General features: G+C 49.4%; 9 protein-coding genes across 9 annotated transcripts; 5 read left to right on the forward strand and 4 right to left on the reverse strand.

The window, feature by feature from the left end:
* Window positions 1-402: 402 nt before the first annotated feature.
* On the forward strand, window positions 403-1,631 carry BO83DRAFT_409628 (short chain alcohol dehydrogenase). The gene is made up of 4 exons (XM_025534152.1): window positions 403-925; window positions 984-1,094; window positions 1,147-1,186; window positions 1,246-1,631. The coding sequence occupies exons 1-4, from the start codon at window positions 488-490 to the stop codon at window positions 1,512-1,514; spliced, it is 858 nt and encodes a 285-aa protein (XP_025386168.1). The 5' UTR covers window positions 403-487; the 3' UTR covers window positions 1,515-1,631.
* Window positions 1,632-1,932: 301 nt separating this feature from the next.
* BO83DRAFT_341760 (LipA and NB-ARC domain protein) lies at window positions 1,933-4,459 on the forward strand. Its single transcript, XM_025528634.1, has 5 exons — window positions 1,933-2,079; window positions 2,130-2,373; window positions 2,428-2,490; window positions 2,543-2,854; window positions 2,905-4,459. Exons 1-5 carry the CDS (start codon window positions 2,009-2,011, stop codon window positions 4,420-4,422), a joined length of 2,208 nt encoding a protein of 735 aa, XP_025386169.1. The 5' UTR covers window positions 1,933-2,008; the 3' UTR covers window positions 4,423-4,459.
* An 886-nt stretch (window positions 4,460-5,345) lies between these two features.
* BO83DRAFT_418702 (uncharacterized protein) lies at window positions 5,346-6,248 on the reverse strand (the record flags this gene model as incomplete). The annotated part of the gene is made up of 4 exons (XM_025534835.1): window positions 5,346-5,595; window positions 5,646-5,719; window positions 5,779-5,858; window positions 6,121-6,248. 4 exons carry the CDS (start codon window positions 6,246-6,248, stop codon window positions 5,503-5,505), a joined length of 375 nt encoding a protein of 124 aa, XP_025386170.1. The 3' UTR covers window positions 5,346-5,502.
* A 522-nt stretch (window positions 6,249-6,770) lies between these two features.
* On the forward strand, window positions 6,771-7,731 carry BO83DRAFT_380017 (uncharacterized protein). Its single transcript, XM_025531646.1, has one exon. The coding sequence runs from the start codon at window positions 6,911-6,913 to the stop codon at window positions 7,637-7,639; it is 729 nt and encodes a 242-aa protein (XP_025386171.1). The 5' UTR covers window positions 6,771-6,910; the 3' UTR covers window positions 7,640-7,731.
* Window positions 7,732-9,489: 1,758 nt separating this feature from the next.
* On the reverse strand, window positions 9,490-10,278 carry BO83DRAFT_364707 (uncharacterized protein; the record flags this gene model as incomplete). Its single annotated transcript, XM_025529634.1, has 3 exons — window positions 9,793-10,278; window positions 9,587-9,701; window positions 9,490-9,520 (listed from the first exon to the last, which is right to left on the reverse strand). Exons 1-3 carry the CDS (start codon window positions 9,905-9,907, stop codon window positions 9,490-9,492), a joined length of 261 nt encoding a protein of 86 aa, XP_025386172.1. The 5' UTR covers window positions 9,908-10,278.
* A 498-nt stretch (window positions 10,279-10,776) lies between these two features.
* Window positions 10,777-13,116, forward strand: BO83DRAFT_74939 (lysophospholipase family protein). The gene has a single exon (XM_025537574.1). It carries the CDS (start codon window positions 11,040-11,042, stop codon window positions 12,954-12,956), a length of 1,917 nt encoding a protein of 638 aa, XP_025386173.1. The 5' UTR covers window positions 10,777-11,039; the 3' UTR covers window positions 12,957-13,116.
* A 294-nt stretch (window positions 13,117-13,410) lies between these two features.
* On the reverse strand, window positions 13,411-14,391 carry BO83DRAFT_428913 (uncharacterized protein; the record flags this gene model as incomplete). Its single annotated transcript, XM_025535425.1, has 5 exons — window positions 13,411-13,569; window positions 13,619-13,658; window positions 13,737-13,971; window positions 14,154-14,233; window positions 14,309-14,391. 5 exons carry the CDS (start codon window positions 14,389-14,391, stop codon window positions 13,411-13,413), a joined length of 597 nt encoding a protein of 198 aa, XP_025386174.1.
* Window positions 14,392-16,970: 2,579 nt separating this feature from the next.
* On the forward strand, window positions 16,971-17,574 carry BO83DRAFT_428914 (uncharacterized protein; the record flags this gene model as incomplete). Its single annotated transcript, XM_025535426.1, has 2 exons — window positions 16,971-17,030; window positions 17,143-17,574. 2 exons carry the CDS (start codon window positions 16,971-16,973, stop codon window positions 17,572-17,574), a joined length of 492 nt encoding a protein of 163 aa, XP_025386175.1.
* A 1,147-nt stretch (window positions 17,575-18,721) lies between these two features.
* On the reverse strand, window positions 18,722-20,214 carry BO83DRAFT_317415 (OSTA/TMEM184 family protein; the record flags this gene model as incomplete). Its single annotated transcript, XM_025527702.1, has 6 exons — window positions 18,722-19,171; window positions 19,234-19,383; window positions 19,444-19,569; window positions 19,635-19,887; window positions 19,944-20,091; window positions 20,151-20,214. 6 exons carry the CDS (start codon window positions 20,212-20,214, stop codon window positions 18,722-18,724), a joined length of 1,191 nt encoding a protein of 396 aa, XP_025386176.1.
* Between the last annotated feature and the right edge of the window lie 815 nt (window positions 20,215-21,029).

Here is a 21,029-nt window from a genome sequence, read left to right on the forward strand (position 1 = left end):
ACCACATAAAAACTACTAGCACTACTGTACTCGATAACAATATATTTCGGAAGACTACACTCAGATGCGCTGCGGAAGTCTTCCGACACAGCATCCGAAACAATCAGACCATCTACGATGCACGGACTGCACGCGATATCGGACTGTTACACACACAGTATGCCTGTTTAATCTAGCAGCTGTCAAGAGTGGATGAGTTGTTCAGCGAACTGCCTCGAGTCGAGGCAGTCGATCGCAGGGCTGGCCGATCGCCGACCGTGGGGTATCGGAGCTAACCCCCGCACAGCCAGAGGGCAATCGGAGTCTATCCGCACCCATTCGTTAGGGAACGTGACGTAAAGTCCGATCGCGATGCCATTGACCTCGAGCCGAACACTTGCGATCGCGGGGGATGCTTAAAGGGCAGAAACACCCCAGATTCCGCCAGACATCGCTTCCAAATACTCCTCCCAAACCAATATTCTGAATCACTTACCTCCTCATCACAATGTCCCCAACTTCTAGAGATACTGCCTCCGCCGCAGAAGCCAAGAATGGCACCTCCACACCCTTCGTGAACACCATGCCCGACTCGACCTTCAGCTGGCAGATCACCCTCGCGCAAAAGGTTATTGCCATCACGGGTGCCAACCGCGGCATCGGCCTCGGCATTGCCGAAGTGTGTCTAGCCAATGCCGCCAAATTCGTCTACTCAATGGATCTCATGGAGCCCGGAGAAGAGACCATTGCCCTTCAGACCCGCTACCCGAATTTCCGATATATCCAGACCGACGTGACCTCCGAGGAGAGCATCGAGAAGGCCGTGAATCAGATCGTGGAGGAAACCGGACGGATTGATGGGCTGGTGGCTAATGCGGGAATGACCAAGCATCAGCCGGCGCTGAAATTTGAGCGCCCGGAATTGGAGCGCATGTTTAACCTTAATGTGAGTGGACTGCTCTACTTTGTTTGGTCGCGTCGTGCATGGTGCTTACGGGCAGCAGGTTTTCGGCGCGTATTTCTGCGCGCAGATTGTCGCTCGGAAGTTTATAGAGCTGGGGATTAAGGGGTCTATCGTTATGACTGCTAGTATGACTTCTTATCGTCCGAATCGCGTATGTATTCTTGACCCACTGGGGGGATGAGTTCAATGCTAAGTAATCCTAGGCTGCCCCATCTGCACCTTATGGCGCTACTAAAGCCGCAGGTAAGTAATATTACTCTCATTCAACCTTTCTACACTAGGCTAACTGAAAATTTCTATAGTGCGCAACATGTGTCACACCTTGGCGATGGAATGGAGCAAACACGGCATCCGCGTGAACAGCATTTCCCCGGGTTTTGTTCGCACCGCCATGACCTACTACGTGGAGACTGCCCCCGACTGGGATACAAAGATGGAATACTACGGGGGAATGCCTCGGCTGGCCGACCCTCGCGAGTTGGGAGGTGCTTACGTGTATCTGCTCAGCGATAGCAGCTCGTACACCACCGGCGTCGACATTCCTATTGCAGGTATCGTCGGTGCTTGGTAGTGTGCATAAGGCAGATCAGGCTTGGTGTGGACTTTCAAGCATCGCAGTCAGCTGGCGTTTGATGGAACCATATGTACATACACGACCCTTCCTATTGACATGATAGACAACGACCCTGAATGACCGAGCGACGGGCTGTGCTTGAGCCAAGACTAAGCTGCATGAGCATCTCGTATTCCTACCCTATCGAAGGGCACGACAGGCATGACTGACCTCGTCCTCGGCATGACCGGCGCCTCGCTTCGCGTGGTTGCACTACTTTCAGGAACAGGCTGCACACCTCACGTTCCTGGCATCGTATCCAGATATGTCTGGGGTAATAATAGCCGATTGGCTGTAGATTCGAGGCTCTAGACTGGAAATCATTCATCAAATGAAGTGCGCCCGCTCGTCGGCGGGAAGTGTTGACCCTCACCTCTTCTTCACCCTAACCACATAGTTTACACCAGATAACAGCAGCATTCGATAGACGAAAGAGCATTCCGAGTCAAGCGATGGAGGCTGCCTCCCGACATGAGTTTCCATTCCTTGAAGAGGTCTACTCTGCGGAGCAGCCCAAGATCGAGTAAGTCCAGCACCTGAAACAAGCAAAGGGCAACCTGCTTAGGCTCACAGTTTCGTCTTCGTGCACGGCTTAAACCCTCGAGGTAAAGATAACCACCCCTTCGAAACATGGACGCACGAGAACGGCATTTTCTGGCCGCGGGACTATCTACCTCAGGATATTCCCCAGGCACGCATCTTCGTCTATGGGTATAATTCTACCATCACGAATCCCCAGAGCATGTCGACTGCTAGCGTCAAAGACCATGCCAATACATTGCTAAATTTGTTGGACTTGGAGCGGAGCCCTCAATTAGTACGTTATTCTGTCCAAATATCGGGGAGAAAAATGGTATCTGACGAGGAATAGAATGTGCGACCGACAAAGATTATATTCATCGGTCATAGTTTGGGCGGACTGGTCATCAAGCAGGTAGGGTGATCACCACTACTGGTGGATCAAAGAGTTAGAGCTGATCAGCTAGGCCCTGCTGAACGCGCATGAAGACCCCAAGTACAACTCGATCCGCAACAACACATCTGGTCTGGTCTTCTTTGGCTGTCCCCACCGAGGTACCAAAGGTGTCGAGCTCGGCAAGATCGCAGCAAAGGTGGCGCGGTTCGTCGCTAAAGGACACGCCAGTAATGATCTGCTGGACTGTCTGGAGCACAACTCGCTGTTCACGCGACAGATGACGAGTCGGTTCTCGCACCAGCTGGAGGATTATCGCGTGATCAGCTTTGTGGAGGGGAAAGAAGTCTTCTTGGGCGGTGCTGGACCGGCTTCTGTTAGCCATGTAAGCGGATTCCAGCTTCGCTCTTTATATCTTACCCTGACAGCATACAGTTGGTAGTCGACGAGGAATCAGCTGTCCTCGGACTCCCCGGGCAGCGCGAAACCCGACTGAAGTTGGACGCCGACCACTCGCAGATGTGCAAAGTGGGCAGTCGAGGCCCGATGTACAAAATGATCAAAGGCAACATCAAGCAAATCGCCGATCAAGTTCTCATAACAGAGCAAGGATACATCCCCCAACCTTCCGTATCACCTCATCCAGCCCCCCCTCTCCCTCCGCGCCTGCCAGGAAACAGCAGCATCCCATATCCCGCCGCGCCCACGCCCCAACCCACCACCAAACGCGTCATCGGCACTCTCTTCACCCCCGTCGACAACGATCCTCGCTCGATCAAGGCTGCCGAGTTGAAGAACAACTATCGCTGGGATGAAGCCCGAAAGGTCGAATATGACATCTTCAACGAACACATGCGCACCATCGGACCAGACCATCACAGCACGCTCGAGATTGGGTACCATCTCGCCTCTATTGACCTCGAGTCCGGATACCTGTCCAAAGCCGCTGAATGGGCCGGTTGGGTCTCATCCAACAGCCAACGCGTCTTCGATAAGCGTCACCCGCTCGCCATGAAGGCTGAGAGTCTCATGGGTGAGATCCTCTGCCATCAAGGGAAAGGCCAGGAAGGCGAGTCGGTATGCGCGAATGTCCTGGCCCGTCAGCAAATGACCATCGGAGAAGATGATCTGGACACTCTCGACACGCGACGGAGATTGGCGATCGCATATGGCGCTGTTGAGCGACGACAAGAAGCTGTTCAGACATCGGAGAGGGTTACTGAACAGTTGCGGGAGTTACTGGGACCTAACCATATACGCGTGTATGCTTCCATTCTTGATACGGCCGACCATATGCTCTCAATGCGGTCGCATGATACGAGAGCGCTGATGGTCATGCGGTTCAGTGGAGAGGTAGATCAGCTGGCGCAAGGGGCTACGCAGATTGCACGCGAGCTGACGGACCTGCTTGGTCCGCGCCATCCCCTCGCTATTCGGGCCTTGAGGCTACAGGGTGGGAGTCAGATGCTCAATCCGGACGAGATAACGGCGGCGTCGGAGACGTTCCGACGTGCGCTAGCGAATGCTGAGGAGGAGCTGGGCGCGGATCATCCCGAGACGATGAGCATCGTGGCACTGATCGGTGTGATGTATGCGTCGCAGGGACGCAGCGTGGCTGGGTTGTATGGCAGGCCCGGCCAGTCGAATACGCAGTTGGCCACGCCATGGTTGAGCAGATACTTGACATGGGCGGAGAATCGAATGGGGAAGGGCTGTCCGGAAGTGCAGAGTACGCTGGCTATGTTGGGGAAGTTGCACATGGAGGCGCAGAAGCATGTTGAGGCGCAGGGCTACTACGAGCGGGTCGTGGAGGGATGTCGTGAGAACGGAGCGGCCGTGCCCCAGGAGGTGCAGACGATGTTGCAGTTGTGTCGGGTGCATACAAGATATGTAATGCCGCAGAGGACTTCGGGGGGGATCCAGAGTTTATTGTCATCGTTTCAGCGAATGTGATTAACCCTTGTTATTACTAGCACTATAGCTGCATAATATATTTCCATAATACCATTCATTATCCATCATACGATCATCAACCCGGGTATATCATGGGTTAACGTTCACTGTAGCGAAGCTCTCACCAGAGGCATTGTCATTTTTACTGCCTACGTGACTTCTCCTCTCCTCATTTTCCTCACAAAACGTTTACCTGACAATGTATGCGCATACTACATACAATGAAATCCTTCCATGGCCCTGTCCCTCCGTGGCCTCGAAAGGTTGAGGAGCTCGATCCCATTGCATGAAGCTATAGTATCCCGCTCATATAAGTAAGCGGAAGATGTGTAGGCAGCCTGGCTAGTGTGCTCCCCGGTCGCACTGCCAACGATACTGTATAGCCAAACCCCTAGTATCTATTACCTTGAACATACGATGAAACTGCGAGTAGTCTGGGAGACAGCATCGAGGTTGTCATGGCCTGGTATACCTTAGGAGGTATGACACGTGCTAAATCATCACATAACACTAGACGGGGGTAGTCCTACCTAGGATGAAAGTGTACTCCCTCTCCACTCTCTGAAGTTCTTACATTTTAGTACTATCTACTCTTGTATATTAGTCGCTACGGATATTCGTATACTGGATTCGATACATTCTATATGAACGTGAATAGTTTTCATGCTACAAGTCTTACAGGCCAGGGACTGGAAAGTATGACAGAGCCTAACTTTACTATTATTACTTCGACTCGTTTACGAGGTCATCTAAGTATCTTGAGTCGCTGATTCTAGCTTACTTCATTGTATATCCGAGAGAGGCTCTCAGAGGAAGATAGTTGCTCTAGTCATGTACTTCACCAATGTATTCGGAGGAGACACCATCTTCCTTCGCCAAATATATACAAGCGTACTATCGTCGACATTATTATCGTCGTCAGTGCGTCATTATCTGAATGAATCGACATCCCTCTTTCCCTCGACCTTTTATCCAGTGTAACCCTGCATATTGCGCTATGCCGTGCGAGAAAACCCCCGAGGGGAACTATGATGCGCAGAGATTTGAAAGTAAAGAGAGAGAAACAGTCCCCGGTCTTACTCATTCCTCGCTGCTGTCACTACCACCAGCCTCAGTACCAGCAGCAGCAGCACCACCACCACCACCACCAGCGGCAGCCAACGGCTTAGGGACCTAAATAAGGTATCAGCCATAGTTCCTATGAGCCTGGATTTAATCATTACCCAGAAGCGGATCTTGGCGTTAAACCACTCGCAGAAAGTTGCTGGGCGGGGGAGGGGGGAGGCTGCCCGATGGCCTGGAAAATCCCTATACTTAATATATACTCATGACAAAAGCTGGTACTGAGTATCATACCCCGCCAGACAAGCTCCAAGGCTTGTTCAAATTCATCAATATTCTGGCCCACATAACCCCTGAGGCAGGTTGTCAAAAGTCTATAAATTAGAGTAAACAGTGTCAGTCTCATTCTCATAATGATAATGTTTCAGAATAAGAAGCCTGATAGATACCTTTTCTGTACACAAAGTACAATGCAATATAAAATTGCAGCTAAAACGAAGAGGCCCCCAGTACAGCCAAAACCGGCGCCCATTACCACAAGTTGGCCATTGGTGGTATTCTGGGCGGGGACGGCGCCCGGACGAAAAGAGGGTAAAGTCGGGGGATCGAGGCAGGGGGGGGCGACATTTTCGTGACGTGTTATTGAGATTGAATGGAAGATGGAACTTGTCAAGAATTTCTTGCATGCCAGCAAAAATCATGCCGGGGATTCCAGCGGTCTCATTGGTATCGGGAGTATCAGTAATATTCGCAGAGGACGACATCGTGGCTACAGGACAAGGAAGAGGAGCCAGAGAAGAGGACCGGGGCAGCAATGGCGATTAGAAACGAGAAAGAAGAGGTATCCTTGTACTTGGGGGAGTTTGCCACCACGATGGATTTGTAAATCGCATCACATTCTGCTTGCTGCACGCAACATTTTGGGAAGGGGCAGCGCAAGCTGTCCATGCTACTGCCATATAAGTGTCTATCGTATTGCCGAAATTCTGACCAACACGAAACCCCAGAATTTGTATGCGCCGATTGCCTCGGCATTATTATTGCATTTGCACTCCTTTCCATCAGCACTTTTTGTCAAGACGAAGGGTCAAAGATATATGGATTTGATTTATCTAGATTTGAAGATATTGGGTGGTGGTGGTGGGTTGGTTGGTTGAATGAAGAGGTGGTGGTCGGAGAGGCGAAGGATCAGCTGACAGCTGCCTGGCTGCAGTGAATGTCTCAACACTTTTCGCGCTGGTTAGCTCCCTATGCTCAGCGTAGGTACAGAACTCTATTCGGTTCGACTCATCAATACCTCATTATGTTCCGTTTCTGCCGCAATCTTCATGTCATGATGAGAATACATGTCATCATGTGACCTTATAAAAGCCTGCCTTCGCTTCTCACCTTTATTCTTTCAAGTTTCACTCCCAAACGAGCCAACATGTCACTTTCAGCGGTGGTCAGATACTTTCTTAGGCCATACACCCGACATGCGGAACGTAAGTCCCAGCAGGAAGGTGACCATGATGGAGCTCAGGTATTCCGTCTAGCACAGCTTCCAAGATGTGGAATTTCTCTTCTCTCATATAGGGATCTCTGGCAGCCCGTTGAAAAATGTATCCAAATGTACTTCAAGCTACGCTTCTCAATACAGCGCGAAGTCTACCTGCGAGCCAAGCATGACGTGTTGTACGAGGAAATCAACGCGAACCCATCAACGAAAGTCCCGTCTACTTCTGTAGATGAGATGCAAACCTACAAAAAGGAACTCCACTCTCTCAGAGAAACAAATTGCAACCTGGAACGAGAGACCTATCGCTATATAAATACACTTCCCGACGGGCCTCTGGGGCGGATGCTGTACGCACATGCAGAACAGAAGGATTGGTATCTCTCCAACTTTCTGCGCCAGGAATGCGCACGCTCCGGGGGGTGCTGTGGACGGGAATGCGGATGCTGCGAGAAGCCGAGAATTGATAAGCATCCGCTCCATAAGAGCCATTGCACTTCAATGTGCTTATGCTGCGAAGACGCAAGGGGGTATCCTGTGGAAGTTGAGAGATATGAGAATGACCCGATGATCGTGGATGTCTTTCTATGCGGCTACCGCAACTTCTCCAGGGACTATTTGAGGTGTTGGATAAATGACTATGTCTTTGGATTCGAGTAATGAGGAATCCCAGGCACATTAGCTCACAGCCTCAGTCAACCTAACAAGCTGCCTGACTACTTCACTACTGCTAAACCTTTGTTCATTATTGGAACCAAATCAAAAACTTTCTGAATTATTCAATCTTGGTATCGTGGACTTAGTAACTTCTTCGTTGTAGCAACGACGTGGTTCAACATCTGTAAGTAAAGAGAAGCCCACAATTAAAGATCCAGGTTGAATCGTATTGGGAAGAAACATTTTCCATAACGCTTTTGTGCAAATGGAGGTACTGCTGAACTGAGAGTCTTGGTCTTTGAACAGTAGGCCTGACATAGATTTTGTGGAAGGAGCCCACCTCCTGTCGCCTTCCTACGCTGGTTGAACCCTTTGTTATCGGGCCGTAAAAAGAACTTACATAGTGGTGTACGATTTTACATCCCACATCGTTCTCGACTTGCTATGACGATCAGACTTCAATGGACTCCCTGCGTTCGTCTTCTGGAGCGAAAAGCTTCCTGGCGCCCACTGCCCCCTCAGTATCTCACCACTTTATATATACTGCTAACGGTAGAGACACTAACACGTATACTAAAAGCGCCATCGCGAATGCAGAAGATAAACACAGAGGCCATCGATGGCCAATACCGCCACTCCGAGAATTGAAGTCCCATGATTGTCTTTATTCCTTTCAGTCCTTGAGGAAACGACATAGTTGTGTGTGTGTGTGTGTGTGGAGTCTTCTTCAAGATATCTACCTGGTGTACTAACTAGATATCTGGGGGCCAAGGTCGGTCATAGCGAACTATGCTTTCGCACGACAGGCATCGGTGCCGATTTCAGTTGGATATTTTGCGACAGGGATACAAGATGTAGCCGGGAAGACAGTTCAACTCACAGCTGAGAATGTTCAAGGCCCGCTACCGGCTGGAACAAACCCTCGCAGAGGTGGGTTTCCTTCTTCTCATCTCTCTGGTGGGAAGCCCTTATCAGGACGTAGATGGGGGTACTGCCTCGGAAATGACAGTATGACTCGGGGGAAAAACACAGGCGGTCGACTTTCGGAGCCACCTCCGTCTGCAATCGCCGTATCGTAGTGTACAATCTGCAGATTGATGGGAATTTGAAGGGTTATTCCCACGGTGCGGGAAATATGAAGAGGCACATGGAATAAAAATGGTCATGAAGGATCGGTATGACTGGATATCCGAATTGGCCTGAGGCAAAACAGATTGCAGATAACGGTGATCCTACACATTTTGGAGCATCTTGTCCGTATGCTGGTTCAGCGTGGGGTGACTTCCTCCTATAGTTTCCACCACGCGCCAGGGTTGAGATGTTAGAAACTCAGCTAAGTACACTTACAAAATTTTTCCCAACTAGTCAAAAGACTGTCCATCGATTCAACTCTCAATTTATCTCCGTCATGTATCTAGTTGGCAACTTTTTCGTGGAGAAAACGGTGGTTCTCTCCCCATCGCTTCGTACTTCTTTAGACTCCGACAATCCTTATCGCATTTGAGACGAGACTTCCATTAACAGATTATCACAACAGCTACTTTCATTACTATCTAACATGAACAAGGTAGAATACTGTCCTGTGCGATCCTCATCATAAACTGGACTTCAGCCTTGAAAAGGCCTCACCAATAATTTGGTTGAGAACAAGAAGGAACCTTCGCTGATGCTTGATTCATCAAAAACTGTCACTCCCGATGACATCCTCGAGAAGAGGTGCCTAGCCTACTTCAACGAAACAATAGGGATCTCGATGTATAGTCTATAACATTTCACGCTGTGCAATTCCAAGATTTAATTAATTCATTATAGTATAAATATTCTCATATCCTCCACCGTCTCTTGTAGTGAAACTAATTGGAAAACTTCTCGGGGACTTTCTTTCTATAATATCGCATATTAGCTTACTTCATCGCGAACTATACCACAGTCATGAGAATCCAAACCTACCCAGTAGCACTCTCAAACTGATTCCTCGCCGTATCCGTGATTTTCTCATTCGTGGAGCGCATCTTCTGAGGATCGATCTTGCCACCACCGAACTTCTGTTCGACCGAGTCGAGACCTACAAGAGAGATGATATAAGCATTCCATTCCAGCCGCGACAGCCCAAACCAACAACATATTATTATAGGCGCGCGCGAAAAAATACTCACCCTTATCAAGGTAATCCTCCTGGCCCTGGTTTCCGCTCGAGCCCGAGGCCTGCGCGTCACCACCAGACTTGTTGCCACCACTGAGCTTCGAGGCGAGACCGGAGAGTTTGTCCATGGTGATTATATGTTATTGGTGTTCAATTGTTTCGTGTGTAAAGTGAGAGAAATGTGATGAACGTCTGAGTGTATGATTCAGGAATGTTGCTGCAAGGGATGGATGTTACATTTGTTTTATATTTCGATCAGTGCTTAGTTATTGACTCTCCGGGGGGGAATTGGTGATGTCATGGACGGGAGTCCATCTGCATATGTAGATCTTGTGAAGTGGTTAATCATCAGGTATGTGATGGATGTGCATAACTCTGCAGAATGAGGTCAGATGACTGACTCTCACGTGAATGACATCGTGGTGATGTCAGCATTTCCCTGCTTATAACGTTATATGTCATCTAATTATGTTTATGTCTGATGTCAGATCACGTGCACCCACCCAGCCCCATCTCGTATTCGTATCCCCTGCATTTGCCCTGTTTTGTGCTGCTTGTTTGTTTGCTTTCCTTTTTGTGTCTGACAGGTCGGTTCCCTGTCGGATGGTCTGTCACGTCGCACACCGGAACCAGACGAGGAAAATTTCCTCGGAGATTATGGCGGCATTGCAAACCATGCGGGTTTGTATCACTCAGCCTACCAGCTGCTAGATAATCAGTACTAGTCGGTGCCATATCACCCCATTTCTGGGAGGAATTCTCATCCCCCTGCGATCAAAGCAAACCAAGATTTCACTGCCCAAAAATGCGATTCAGCCTGGTCGGCCCCCACGGAACCCGACTCCTTTGGCAGGATCCAGTGGCGCAGGGGCAATTTTGCTGCCTAGGTAGGATCATAGGATGAAGTGGTTCCAGGGACAGCAAACCTCCTGGATGGGGCTGTTCCCTTTCCCTCGGGCCTATCAAGGGTTCCCCAGACCGAGGGATTGGCCCTAACATTCCTGCCGAACTCCGGGTCAGAGCCGCTGACTGTACGGAATTCGCTGTATTCACAGAAACTCTGGTTCACAAGGTGGATTCGCCAAGGCTGCCCAAAGCCTTCCGGACGATCCGCAAGATGTGGCTGTTCACTCAGGATCATATTATTATAAGGCATTCTGTGCGCTGAATCTCTTCGCAACTTTTTTTCCCTTCTCGTGCCGTCCCTCCTCCACTCTCCCCTCCCAGTCCCTTCCCTCGAGATCGTCATCCCTGTCGATCATGAAGCTGCCTCTCTTCGCTGCAGCGGCTGCTGGCCTCGCTAATGCTGCTTCCCTGCCTGTCGAAAGGGCCGAGGCTGAGGTTGCTTCCGTCGCTGCCGATTTGATTGTCCGCGCCCTCCCCAATGCCCCCGACGGATATACTCCCTCCAATGTCACCTGTCCCTCGACTCGTCCGAGCATTCGCGATGCATCCGGCATTTCTACCAACGAGACCGAGTGGCTTAAGGTCCGTCGCAATGCGACTCTCACCCCGATGAAGAACCTCCTGAGCCGTCTGAACCTCACCGGCTTCGACACTACCTCCTACATCAACCAACACTCCAGCAACATCTCCAACATCCCCAACATCGCAATTGCGGCCTCGGGTGGTGGATACCGTGCTCTCACCAACGGTGCCGGTGCGCTGAAGGCGTTCGACAGCCGCTCTGACAATGCCACCAACTCCGGTCAGCTGGGTGGTCTGCTGCAAGCGGCAACCTATGTCTCTGGTCTGAGTGGAGGTAGCTGGCTGGTCGGATCCATGTTCGTCAACAACTTCTCCTCCATTGGCGAATTGCAGGCCAGCGAGAAGGTCTGGCGCTTCGACAAGTCCCTGCTCGAGGGACCCAACTTCGACCACATCCAGATCGTCAGCACGGTGGAATACTGGAAGGACATCACCGAGGAAGTCGACGGCAAGGCCGACGCCGGTTTCAACACCTCCTTCACTGACTACTGGGGCCGTGCGCTGTCCTACCAGCTGGTGAACGCTTCCGACGACAAGGGCGGTCCCGACTACACCTGGTCCTCCATTGCCCTCATGGACGACTTCAAGAACGGCCAGTACCCCATGCCCATTGTCGTGGCCGATGGCCGCAACCCCGGTGAAATCATCGTCGAGACCAATGCCACCGTCTACGAAGTGAACCCCTGGGAATTCGGCTCCTTCGACCCCAGCGTCTACGCCTTCGCCCCTCTGCAGTACCTTGGTTCTCCCTTCAAGAACGGCACTATCCCCGACAACGGCACCTGCGTGCGCGGCTTCGACAACGCCGGGTTCATCATGGGTTCTTCCTCCACCCTGTTCAACCAATTCCTCCTCCAGATCAACAGCACCAGCATCCCCACCATCTTGAAGGAGGCCTTCACCGACATCCTCGAGGACCTCGGTGAGCGCAACGACGACATCGCCGTGTACTCCCCGAACCCCTTCTCGGGCTACCGCGATAGCAGCGAAGACTACGCCACCGCCAAGGACCTCGACGTCGTCGACGGCGGTGAAGACAATGAGAACATCCCTCTGCACCCGCTGATTCAGCCTGTGCGTGCCGTGGACGTCATCTTCGCCATCGACTCTTCCGCCGACACAGACTACTACTGGCCCAACGGCACCTCCCTGGTGGCCACCTACGAGCGCAGTCTCGAATCCACCATCGCCAACGGCACCTCCTTCCCCGCCGTCCCGGACCAGAACACCTTCGTCAACTTGGGTCTCAACTCCCGCCCGACCTTCTTCGGCTGCGATCCCAAGAACATCTCCGGCACTGCGCCCCTAGTCATCTACCTGCCCAACAGCCCTTACACCTACGACTCCAACTTCTCCACCTTCAAGCTCACCTACAGCGACGAGGAGCGCGACTCCGTCATCACCAACGGCTGGAACGTGGTCACCCGCGGTAACGGTACTGTGGACGATAACTTCCCCTCTTGCGTGGCGTGCGCTATCTTGCAGAGATCCACCTACCGGACGAATACCTCCCTCCCGGATATCTGCACTACCTGCTTCAACGATTACTGCTGGAACGGAACCACGAATAGCACTACCCCGGGTGCTTATGAACCTAGTGTGCTGATTGCTACCAGCGGTGCGATGAAGAGCATGTTGGATTACTCCGTGCTTGCTGCGGCAGTGGGTGTGGCTGCGTTTATGCTGTAGATATGATTTGATGTCTGCATGAAGAGTTGTACATGTTTGTTTTTTATTAGATGCACATAGTCATATTTGCATTGTTTGGTTAGATTGATGATGAAGATACCGGATTAGATTGTGTTCATTAGCAATGACAAGACATTAACTTGTGTTGACTGAAGTACAATGCTTAGTTGCCTGAGGCAACAACGTTTCTATACTCGCTCTACAGAGAGCAGGTGCGTAGAGCATGGCCCAGCCCTCGGGTGGTTGTTTTTGTTGTTGTTGTTGTTACTATGTTTCTGGGTATTGACTGAGGACCCGTGTGACTGCATAGAGCGAACTCTGCCTGCTATGTTCGTTTCCCTTCTCTAAATCAAAAAAACGCAAACGAAGCCTTATGGGCGACTCTTTGTACAAGAGTTCTGTTAAAGAGAAAAAAAAAAAAAAAAAAAAAAAAGAGAAGAAGCTCTGCCCTCTATCAGGACCCAGAAACAGTACGACCAGTAGTAGTAGCAGCAGTAGCATTAGTAGTTGTAGTAGCGGCGCCAGCGGCACCAGCAGCAACACCGGAGGCAGCACCAGCACCAGCATCCCCAGTCCCAGCCCCAGTGCTGGTGCCAGCCACTGGTGTTCGGGCCTAAACAAGTATCAGCTATTGATCTTATGAGCATGGATTTGGTCATTACCCAGGGCGACTGGCCTTTAGCCAATGCCTGAAAGTTGGCACTTTTTACGTGCGCAAAGCACGACGAGGTGTATAAAGAGTGCCCAAAGGCACAGGCCACTGGCACCACCAAAGCCTACCTCCCCCAGAACGTTGTGGATGCCTTTAGTGGTATTCTGGGGGAGGAAGCGCCCGCTGAGGGGTAGACGAAGTCCGGCGTTCGATTGAGGGGTGGAGTCATCATGATTAGAGTGTATTTGCAGAGAAAACCCCTTGAAACGAAAGTGTGGAAAGCACGACAAGATATATGAAGAGAGCTCAAAGGCACAAGCCTCTCACTAGCACCACCAGCGGCGGCAGCCACTGGTTCAGGGCCTTAAACAGTTATCAGCTATTGATCCTACGAGCATGGATTTGATCATTACCTAGGGTAACCTGAACTTGGTCCTAAGCCATTTTATAAGAGCTTTTGGGGGGGAAGATGGGCCTGGCTAGTCCTGGAGAATACCTATACTTTAGTATATACTCATGACAAAAGCTGGTACTGAGTATCATACCTTGTCGGACGATTTCCATTGCGGTCTCGAACTCATCGAGATCCTTGGGCAGATAGGGCCCGACAAAAGGGGATGCCCACCTATGAATCGGAGCAAACAGTGTCAGTCTCATTTTCATAATGATAGTATAGCAAGATGAGAAGCCTGATGCGCACTTCTTTCGTGCACAGAGCACGATGATATACAAGATGGCGGCCAAAACGAACAGGCCCGCAGTACAGCCAAAACCAGCGCCCATCACCGCAATTTGCCCACTAGTGGTATCCTGGGGGCGGAAGGATGCGGCAAGGACGGTATCACGACGTCCGCTATGAGGAAGCGTGGATGTTCATTTTGTTCGATAAGGTAGAGAAAGAAGCGTAACGCGTGGACCAAAGCTATTTGCTAGCCTAGGGTAGGCGTATATATACGCGTTCCGGTAAGCCAGTCAGGCATATTTTAACGAGACAATCTCCCTGAGCAAGGAGCGTTAATATCCGTATCTTCTCGCAATCAAAGGATATTGCTCACCGATATATTTCTTCTGAGGCACGCGTGAACTGCTCATTCCTTTCGATTCGTGCGTCCACACGACAGGGACTTGTCGAGATTTGGGGAAGTGTACAAAGATTAATCCCCGTAGAAGGTGATGTCTGGAAGTCAGGAGGATTATTGGAGATCATGTTAGTTGTTTTGAGGATAACACGATGTAGAATAGGAATTTGCTGGTGCGATGTAGAACAAGGAAGTTGTCAGCTACGTACGATAATCGAAGTCGCGTTCCGTTGTTGTGGAAACTGGCAGGTCCAAAGTCGAGGAAGGAGCGCTGCTGTAAGGTTGAGAAAAGAAGAAAGTTAGAGGTAGAAGCGAGGTTAAGTGTTCCCTTAACGCGGAGGAATTTCAATTCAAATATACACTGACTAAAAAAAGGTCCGAGCTAGGGACATGCACCCGGCCAACCCACACAGAGATGAGAGGTATGGGTGCCCCAGTGATATTCACTGGATTTTTATTTGAAGCTTTGATGGTCCCCGCTGAGTTCTGGCGATACACAGGAACACAAGTATCCCCAAAACTTTGTCTTGCTGACAGCGATTAACAATGTGGAGGAGTAACCGGGAGGAGCAAAAAATTGCACTCAAGTAGACTCCCAAATTCCAGTATGAAACCCAAAAACATAAGCAATTATCTAGCTTTTCAAATAAGACCGGCTGGCATTGTTGAAGCCGGGTTGAAACACATCAATAATCATCACATTATTCTCATAGTTGTTAACAGTAATGCTGCACCCTCTCACCTTTTTACAGTATGAATATATTGAAGTGCAGTGGTCTTTATATTGTGGATATTTTCCATTTCTCAGTCTTTTACAGTAACTGCATGCCTGTCTACAACATCCTCCTGACCGCGTATATTCTGCACACAGCCATATCGAGAGATACTAATCTTTCTGTTCGTGGTGAGTACACAGTATTCATTTCAGAGGCTCATTGAAAATCATAACCATGAGATGCTGGGCCTCTCGTTCCAGATTCTTGATAGTCTTTAGTATTGACTGCCTCTTCTTTCAGCATTTGCATCTGCGTGACTAAAGAATATATATCTTCTGCAGATGGATCTAAATCCAGCTTCTCATACAGCTGGTCATGTCTTGCTTATAAATAGACCTCGGGCTGTACATAGAAGCGTAGTTTGAACAAGGTTTACATCTAACATGGAAGGATCTGAGAACTGTAAGAACCGGTATAGTTGAGCCATAAGGAAGTTGCTACAGCGCTCGCCTTTGCGCTCGCAGTGTCGCAAGATCCAAGAAAGCATTGGCGTGATGGTGGGGAGGATGGAACATGGTATTTCGAGAATAAATTCCCGGGAAGTGGTCTGAGGAGTATTTCACTTTATATAGTTCACTTTGAAAGGTACATTCGTCATCACCCTTTGTTGGGGTGTTGCTTGGAGTGCCAACATAATGAGGTAGTTGTGAGGTGAGCAGAACGGCACACTTACCGCAGAGGTCTGGAAGTTCCGCTGAGATGAGGTTGGGAAATAATACCTCGGTGCTCTGTGCGATCCCGACTAGTATGACGATGAAGACTGACTGGTAACTTCAAACAAAGCGTCAGTATGCTCCAATACAGGTTCTGGGCTAAGCTTTGGCAGAAGGGCGCAGCGCGATTTATGATTCTATCCACTGAGCTTTCAACGCCCGCCCCTTAGTCACTCGAGATGCCAGATCACTTGCACCAATATCGCCTGTGCGAGGTGACGAGTCCATAGTTACTGATACTGGAGTGACGCGGCTATGAAGACGGAATCAGATGCCTAGAAGCGCGGACTGAAGGCTTCTCTCCTGATGCAGAATCAAAGCTTGAGCCGGTCAAGGGTATGTAAATCAGCGGAGCGAGTGTGTCTACTTGGCTGAACTATCTGTTTCAATCCGTCAAGATCAATGGCTTTTTGTCCTCTTATCGCACCGAACATAATCTTCTACTTGAGTTTTGGGCTAGGTAGCACGTGTACCTTTATGATTCGTGGGTGCTGATCTCCCAGATATGAGTGACAGCCCCACGAAAAGTATACATGCAGTTTGCTAAATGGGAAATCCCAAGGGATAAGCAATCTCAGAGTCAATAACTTTAACCTAGGTGTCGTATTCGAGTATAAAGGCTCGCTCGAATCACCTAGCCATCCAGCCGAACAGACTGCAATCAATCCCACACACGCATCGGCTTTGATACAGGCAAACCCAAGTTTATTTCTTCTCCCTGGAGCATATTTAGTGTCTTTGTCCTCTTGCCTTCACTTCGTCAGAATTCGTCCTGCGGTCACTGATCATTCAGTATGAAGTATTTTCTTACCACACTCATGCTGGTCTCCGCAACCCTGGCTTTGCCCGCCCCCGTGAGATAACACCCTCCAATCTGGACACTTCCAGCAGTCCAAGATGCCCTCCCATCTAAGAAGTAATTATGAGGACCTAGATGGGCATATGGGCTGACTTGAATCTTTATAGGGCAAGCGTGACAATCAGGTTTCCCAGGACGCCACTGTGGAAGATTTCAATATGGAAGCCCCTGCAAACCAATGGTGGCATGGCAAGCGTGACGACCAGTCTGCCCAGGATGCTACGGTGGAGAATGTCAACATGGAAGCCCCTGCAAACCAATGGTGGCATGGCAAGCGTGATGTCCAGTCTGCTCAGGATGCTACGGTGGAGAATGTCAATATGGAAGCCCCTGCAAACCAATGGTGGCATGGTAAGCGTGACGACCAGTCTGCCCAGGATGCTACGGTGGAAAATGTCAACATGGAAGCCCCTGCAAACCAATGGTGGCATGGCAAGCGTGATGTCCAGTCTGCTCAGGATGCTACGGTGGAAAATGTCAATATGGAAGCCCCTGCAAACCAATGGTGGTATGACAAGCGTGATATCCAGACCAACTAGGATGCCACTGTAAATAATGTCAACCTTTGCAAGGCTGGTGTCTGGCCCTCTAACAACAAGCGCTATTAGGAGAAAGTAGCCGGCGAGTGAGATGATTTTACCATCACCTGGTTGGCTTCTAATTTGACAACCACCGCGTTCATTCCTCGACATCGCAACAGAACAGGAAAGTTACTTGCTGCGCGAGAGGCAGTATGGGATCGACAATAAATTGAGTTACTCATGGGATCATATCGGACGTTGAAATTTCTTTCAGTACTGGCTTTGTTGCTATTTTATAGTTGCAGCTTTACCTGTGATGGAGATCGGCTATGCGACTATGCGGACAATGTCTCTCCTCCGCGAGCAGGGTATACGAAAGTCTTTTTCTTAATTATCGTTCGACTTTATATAATCTTGGTTTTTTCGTCTTCTATGTGTGCGGAGAAAGGTAATTGCAGAGATTCATTGTCGCTTTTGCAGTACAGATAGACTTGCCGCGTCTAGCATGGCTCAATTGGCATTTCGTTGTTATTGCACCGGTGATAGCAAGTGTATATGACTTGATTTCGCAACTGTCGGATAGATTTACCAATCAGTGTAGCTTGGAGGATTATACTAGGTATCCCTATCCCCATATATCATTCTTTCTCCCTGTCGTAGTCAGAGTTGCGCTGAAAACAACAGTATTATATAGCGCATTTTAACATTATCATTGACATTAGAAGCCGGACCATGTATGGGCTCGGTTAGCATTAGTGCTGTGATGGTGACTTACTATATATTTTCAGTCATGGTCCTCAGCGATACGATTCCTATCCCGACTGACTCGGAAGTCAGTTTGTCGGGACATGAAGTATGCTCAGTAGTCACAATTATGATCGCGCCGACTTTAACCCCCATCGCAACGCATGACTGTTACCAGTGACCGGTAGCAAAGGAGATGCTAGTGCGCAAAGGTGAAACCCTAACTAAAAGGGACACATTCACTGGATAAACATCGAGGACAGCATTTTTCGTATTATAACTGGCGTTTGTAATGTCTCACATGATGAAATCCAACGCATCTGCCTATCGTAATGGCATGTCCCTATGGGCTCTCTACCCCGTCCGCTACAGCCCATGCCCCCTGCATCGAGTCCTGAGTCAAACTGGTCCGGCGAGGTCCTCATCTCCCCTCACCAGGATCATTTCTCGTCGCAAACCTAGCCATCTCCTCCTGCTCTGGTTGCTTCCTCCATTGAACCTTCTGCAGATACCGCGCTTTGTGTATCATGAGATAAGCCGAATGGACATCCTTGAACAGCACAAGTGGGTTTAGGTAGATAGCCCAGGCACGGAATCCCCAAGCTCCACCTTGATAGCGTTTGGGCGGGTCGTTGAGTAAGACCTCCTCGTCCTGGTCTGACTCAAGAGCCTGGTATGCCTGGGGTCGCGGACTGCTCACTGAGGTTGAGATCTCGTAAGGCTTTGTGCGGTAAGCATAAAGGACCAGGAAGGAGAGCGGCACCATCTGGACACAAATGAGCATTGTTGGAAGCCCCATCAGTGTGTCGATGTAGGTCATTGAGGGGGGGTAAGTGAGGACTTTTGTGCTAGTGAGGATGAGGAACATAATCTGGTTGGTGTTAGATATATCCGTTCGTTTCTGGATACATTTTCGGGGTACCTGATGAATACCTTCTCGAGCAAGATTAAACCAACGATCAGTTTGAATGCCATTAGCTTCAGCAGTGGCTTGTGCTCTGTCATGTATCCCTTCATGTTCACATAGAATTGGATTATAGCATTGAGGGCTATGGATGTTGACACTGATGTGACCACTTCGAGCTGTTAATCTCGTTAGTGACTATTTTACAATGCAGTCAGACATGGAAAGATATTACATACCCAAATGTGAGCGAAATGAGGAGCGTTGCTTTCAAGGCAGTAGACATGCATTGACTGTGTCACTACTTGGACAATAGCGGTAATCCAAGTGATGACAGGGTATTGGAGGACTGAGTACCAAGTCAACTAGACGCAAAGAAGCGGTCAGTTACTGTTCACATTAACGCCTTTTCTGCTGCCGAACGACGCACACTCAAAAAGGCAAGACCATTCCTCTTTTTCTTTGGCTGCCACTGTCTCTTTGTCTCAAGCGAGGAGAAAAACTTCACTTTGCTCTTCTCATCAGGAGCCATATAATCGCAGAGTAGCATTAGAAAGGCGTATAACGCAACGCCCTGTAGAACCTCAGTGAATCCTTGTAGGTAGATGTAGGAGTTCGGGAAGCAGATTGAGATGTAAGATAGGACTTGGTACGACGGGATGAGGTTGCAGATTCGCATTATTCTATCGCAACGTTGTCAGCATCCTCGAAATCCCCCCACGATTTCGAATGTCTTTACTTAAGTTGCTCGTTAGGATTGCTCATATGCATCGCATGTCGACCCATCAGGCCCAAGATGAGAAATAACACGATTGCAGTGCACACTCCGGACACAATCATGTTGATTTGATAGAAGGTGAGCTTTCCCACGAAGGGACCAACCTCGACTATTCCGAGGTCAGCTAGTTTGTCGCATCTGGGGTACAGAGATGTAACAACTACTTACGTTGTTCAAGATGGTCTGGTATAGGACAGCCGTAGCTACCGGCACTTCTACTTAAGATAGCCATATCGAACCAAGACTGAAAGAAACTTTAAAATGGCAATGCGGCGTGAATTGATAATTCAGCTGCTCATTGAAGAGATTCACGACTACACAGAGCTCATTATATATTTACTATGACCCTTCAAAGCCTCATCGAAATCCTAGACCAACAGGGACGGAGGCTAATCTCAGGCGCACCATGTCACTTTGCTTCAATTTCCAGGCCAAAGAAATACTGCAGATCTGCTAGACTCCGCCACGCGCAAATGAGCCGCTGGTCAGAATGTGCAGCCTTATTGCACTCAAGTCAAGTCGGCACGCCAAGACCATGATGGAGCCGATCGGCGGCCGTCAGCATGCTTAATTTGCGCGAAGTTGCGCGGTCAGCCTCGGGGTCATGATGATACGGGAATAATTGCGCGATGAAAAAGTTGCGCAGTCTGTATTTGGTCTACATCAACTTTGAATATTCTGGACCTGATTTTTTCAAAATTAATTAATGTTCGCTCTTAGTGAAAGATGAGAAACGGGCGAGAATATGGAAACCCTCACAACTCAATGCGAAAGTCAAGTAGTTAAGATCCGCATCTGAACATAGCCGTGAGTTATTGATGGCAGTGGATCACTCGATAATAATTGATATACCTGTAATTACATTAAAAAAAGGCAGGACCAGAAGATGTACCAGGGGCACATAGAATGCAATCAACTGACTGTTCATACAACATTTTCAACCATTCATATCTCATAATACCATAATTGGAGAGGACAAGGATCCCTCCCTAACTTCATCCACCAGGCTAAAGTTAGCACGCTATGCCTGCATGTATAGTGCTGTTT

The sequence above is a fragment of the Aspergillus eucalypticola genome, assembly GCF_003184535.1.
Source record: "Aspergillus eucalypticola CBS 122712 chromosome Unknown BO83scaffold_19, whole genome shotgun sequence".
Taxonomy (NCBI): Eukaryota; Fungi; Ascomycota; class Eurotiomycetes; order Eurotiales; family Aspergillaceae; genus Aspergillus; species Aspergillus eucalypticola.

Excerpts from the sequence above, each read along its gene's own strand:
- BO83DRAFT_380017 (XM_025531646.1), top strand. The coding sequence starts at position 6,911 with ATGTCACTTTCAGCGGTGGTCAGATACTTTCTTAGGCCATACACCCGA.
- BO83DRAFT_341760 (XM_025528634.1), top strand. The coding sequence starts at position 2,009 with ATGGAGGCTGCCTCCCGACATGAGTTTCCATTCCTTGAAGAGGTCTAC. Across the intron at positions 2,080-2,129 it reads GCGGAGCAGCCCAAGATCGA|TTTCGTCTTCGTGCACGGCT; the intron begins GTAAGTCCAGCA and ends TTAGGCTCACAG. Across the intron at positions 2,374-2,427 it reads TGGAGCGGAGCCCTCAATTA|AATGTGCGACCGACAAAGAT; the intron begins GTACGTTATTCT and ends GACGAGGAATAG.
- BO83DRAFT_409628 (XM_025534152.1), top strand. The coding sequence starts at position 488 with ATGTCCCCAACTTCTAGAGATACTGCCTCCGCCGCAGAAGCCAAGAAT. Across the intron at positions 1,095-1,146 it reads CTTCTTATCGTCCGAATCGC|GCTGCCCCATCTGCACCTTA; the intron begins GTATGTATTCTT and ends AAGTAATCCTAG. Across the intron at positions 1,187-1,245 it reads TGGCGCTACTAAAGCCGCAG|TGCGCAACATGTGTCACACC; the intron begins GTAAGTAATATT and ends AAATTTCTATAG.
- BO83DRAFT_74939 (XM_025537574.1), top strand. The coding sequence starts at position 11,040 with ATGAAGCTGCCTCTCTTCGCTGCAGCGGCTGCTGGCCTCGCTAATGCT.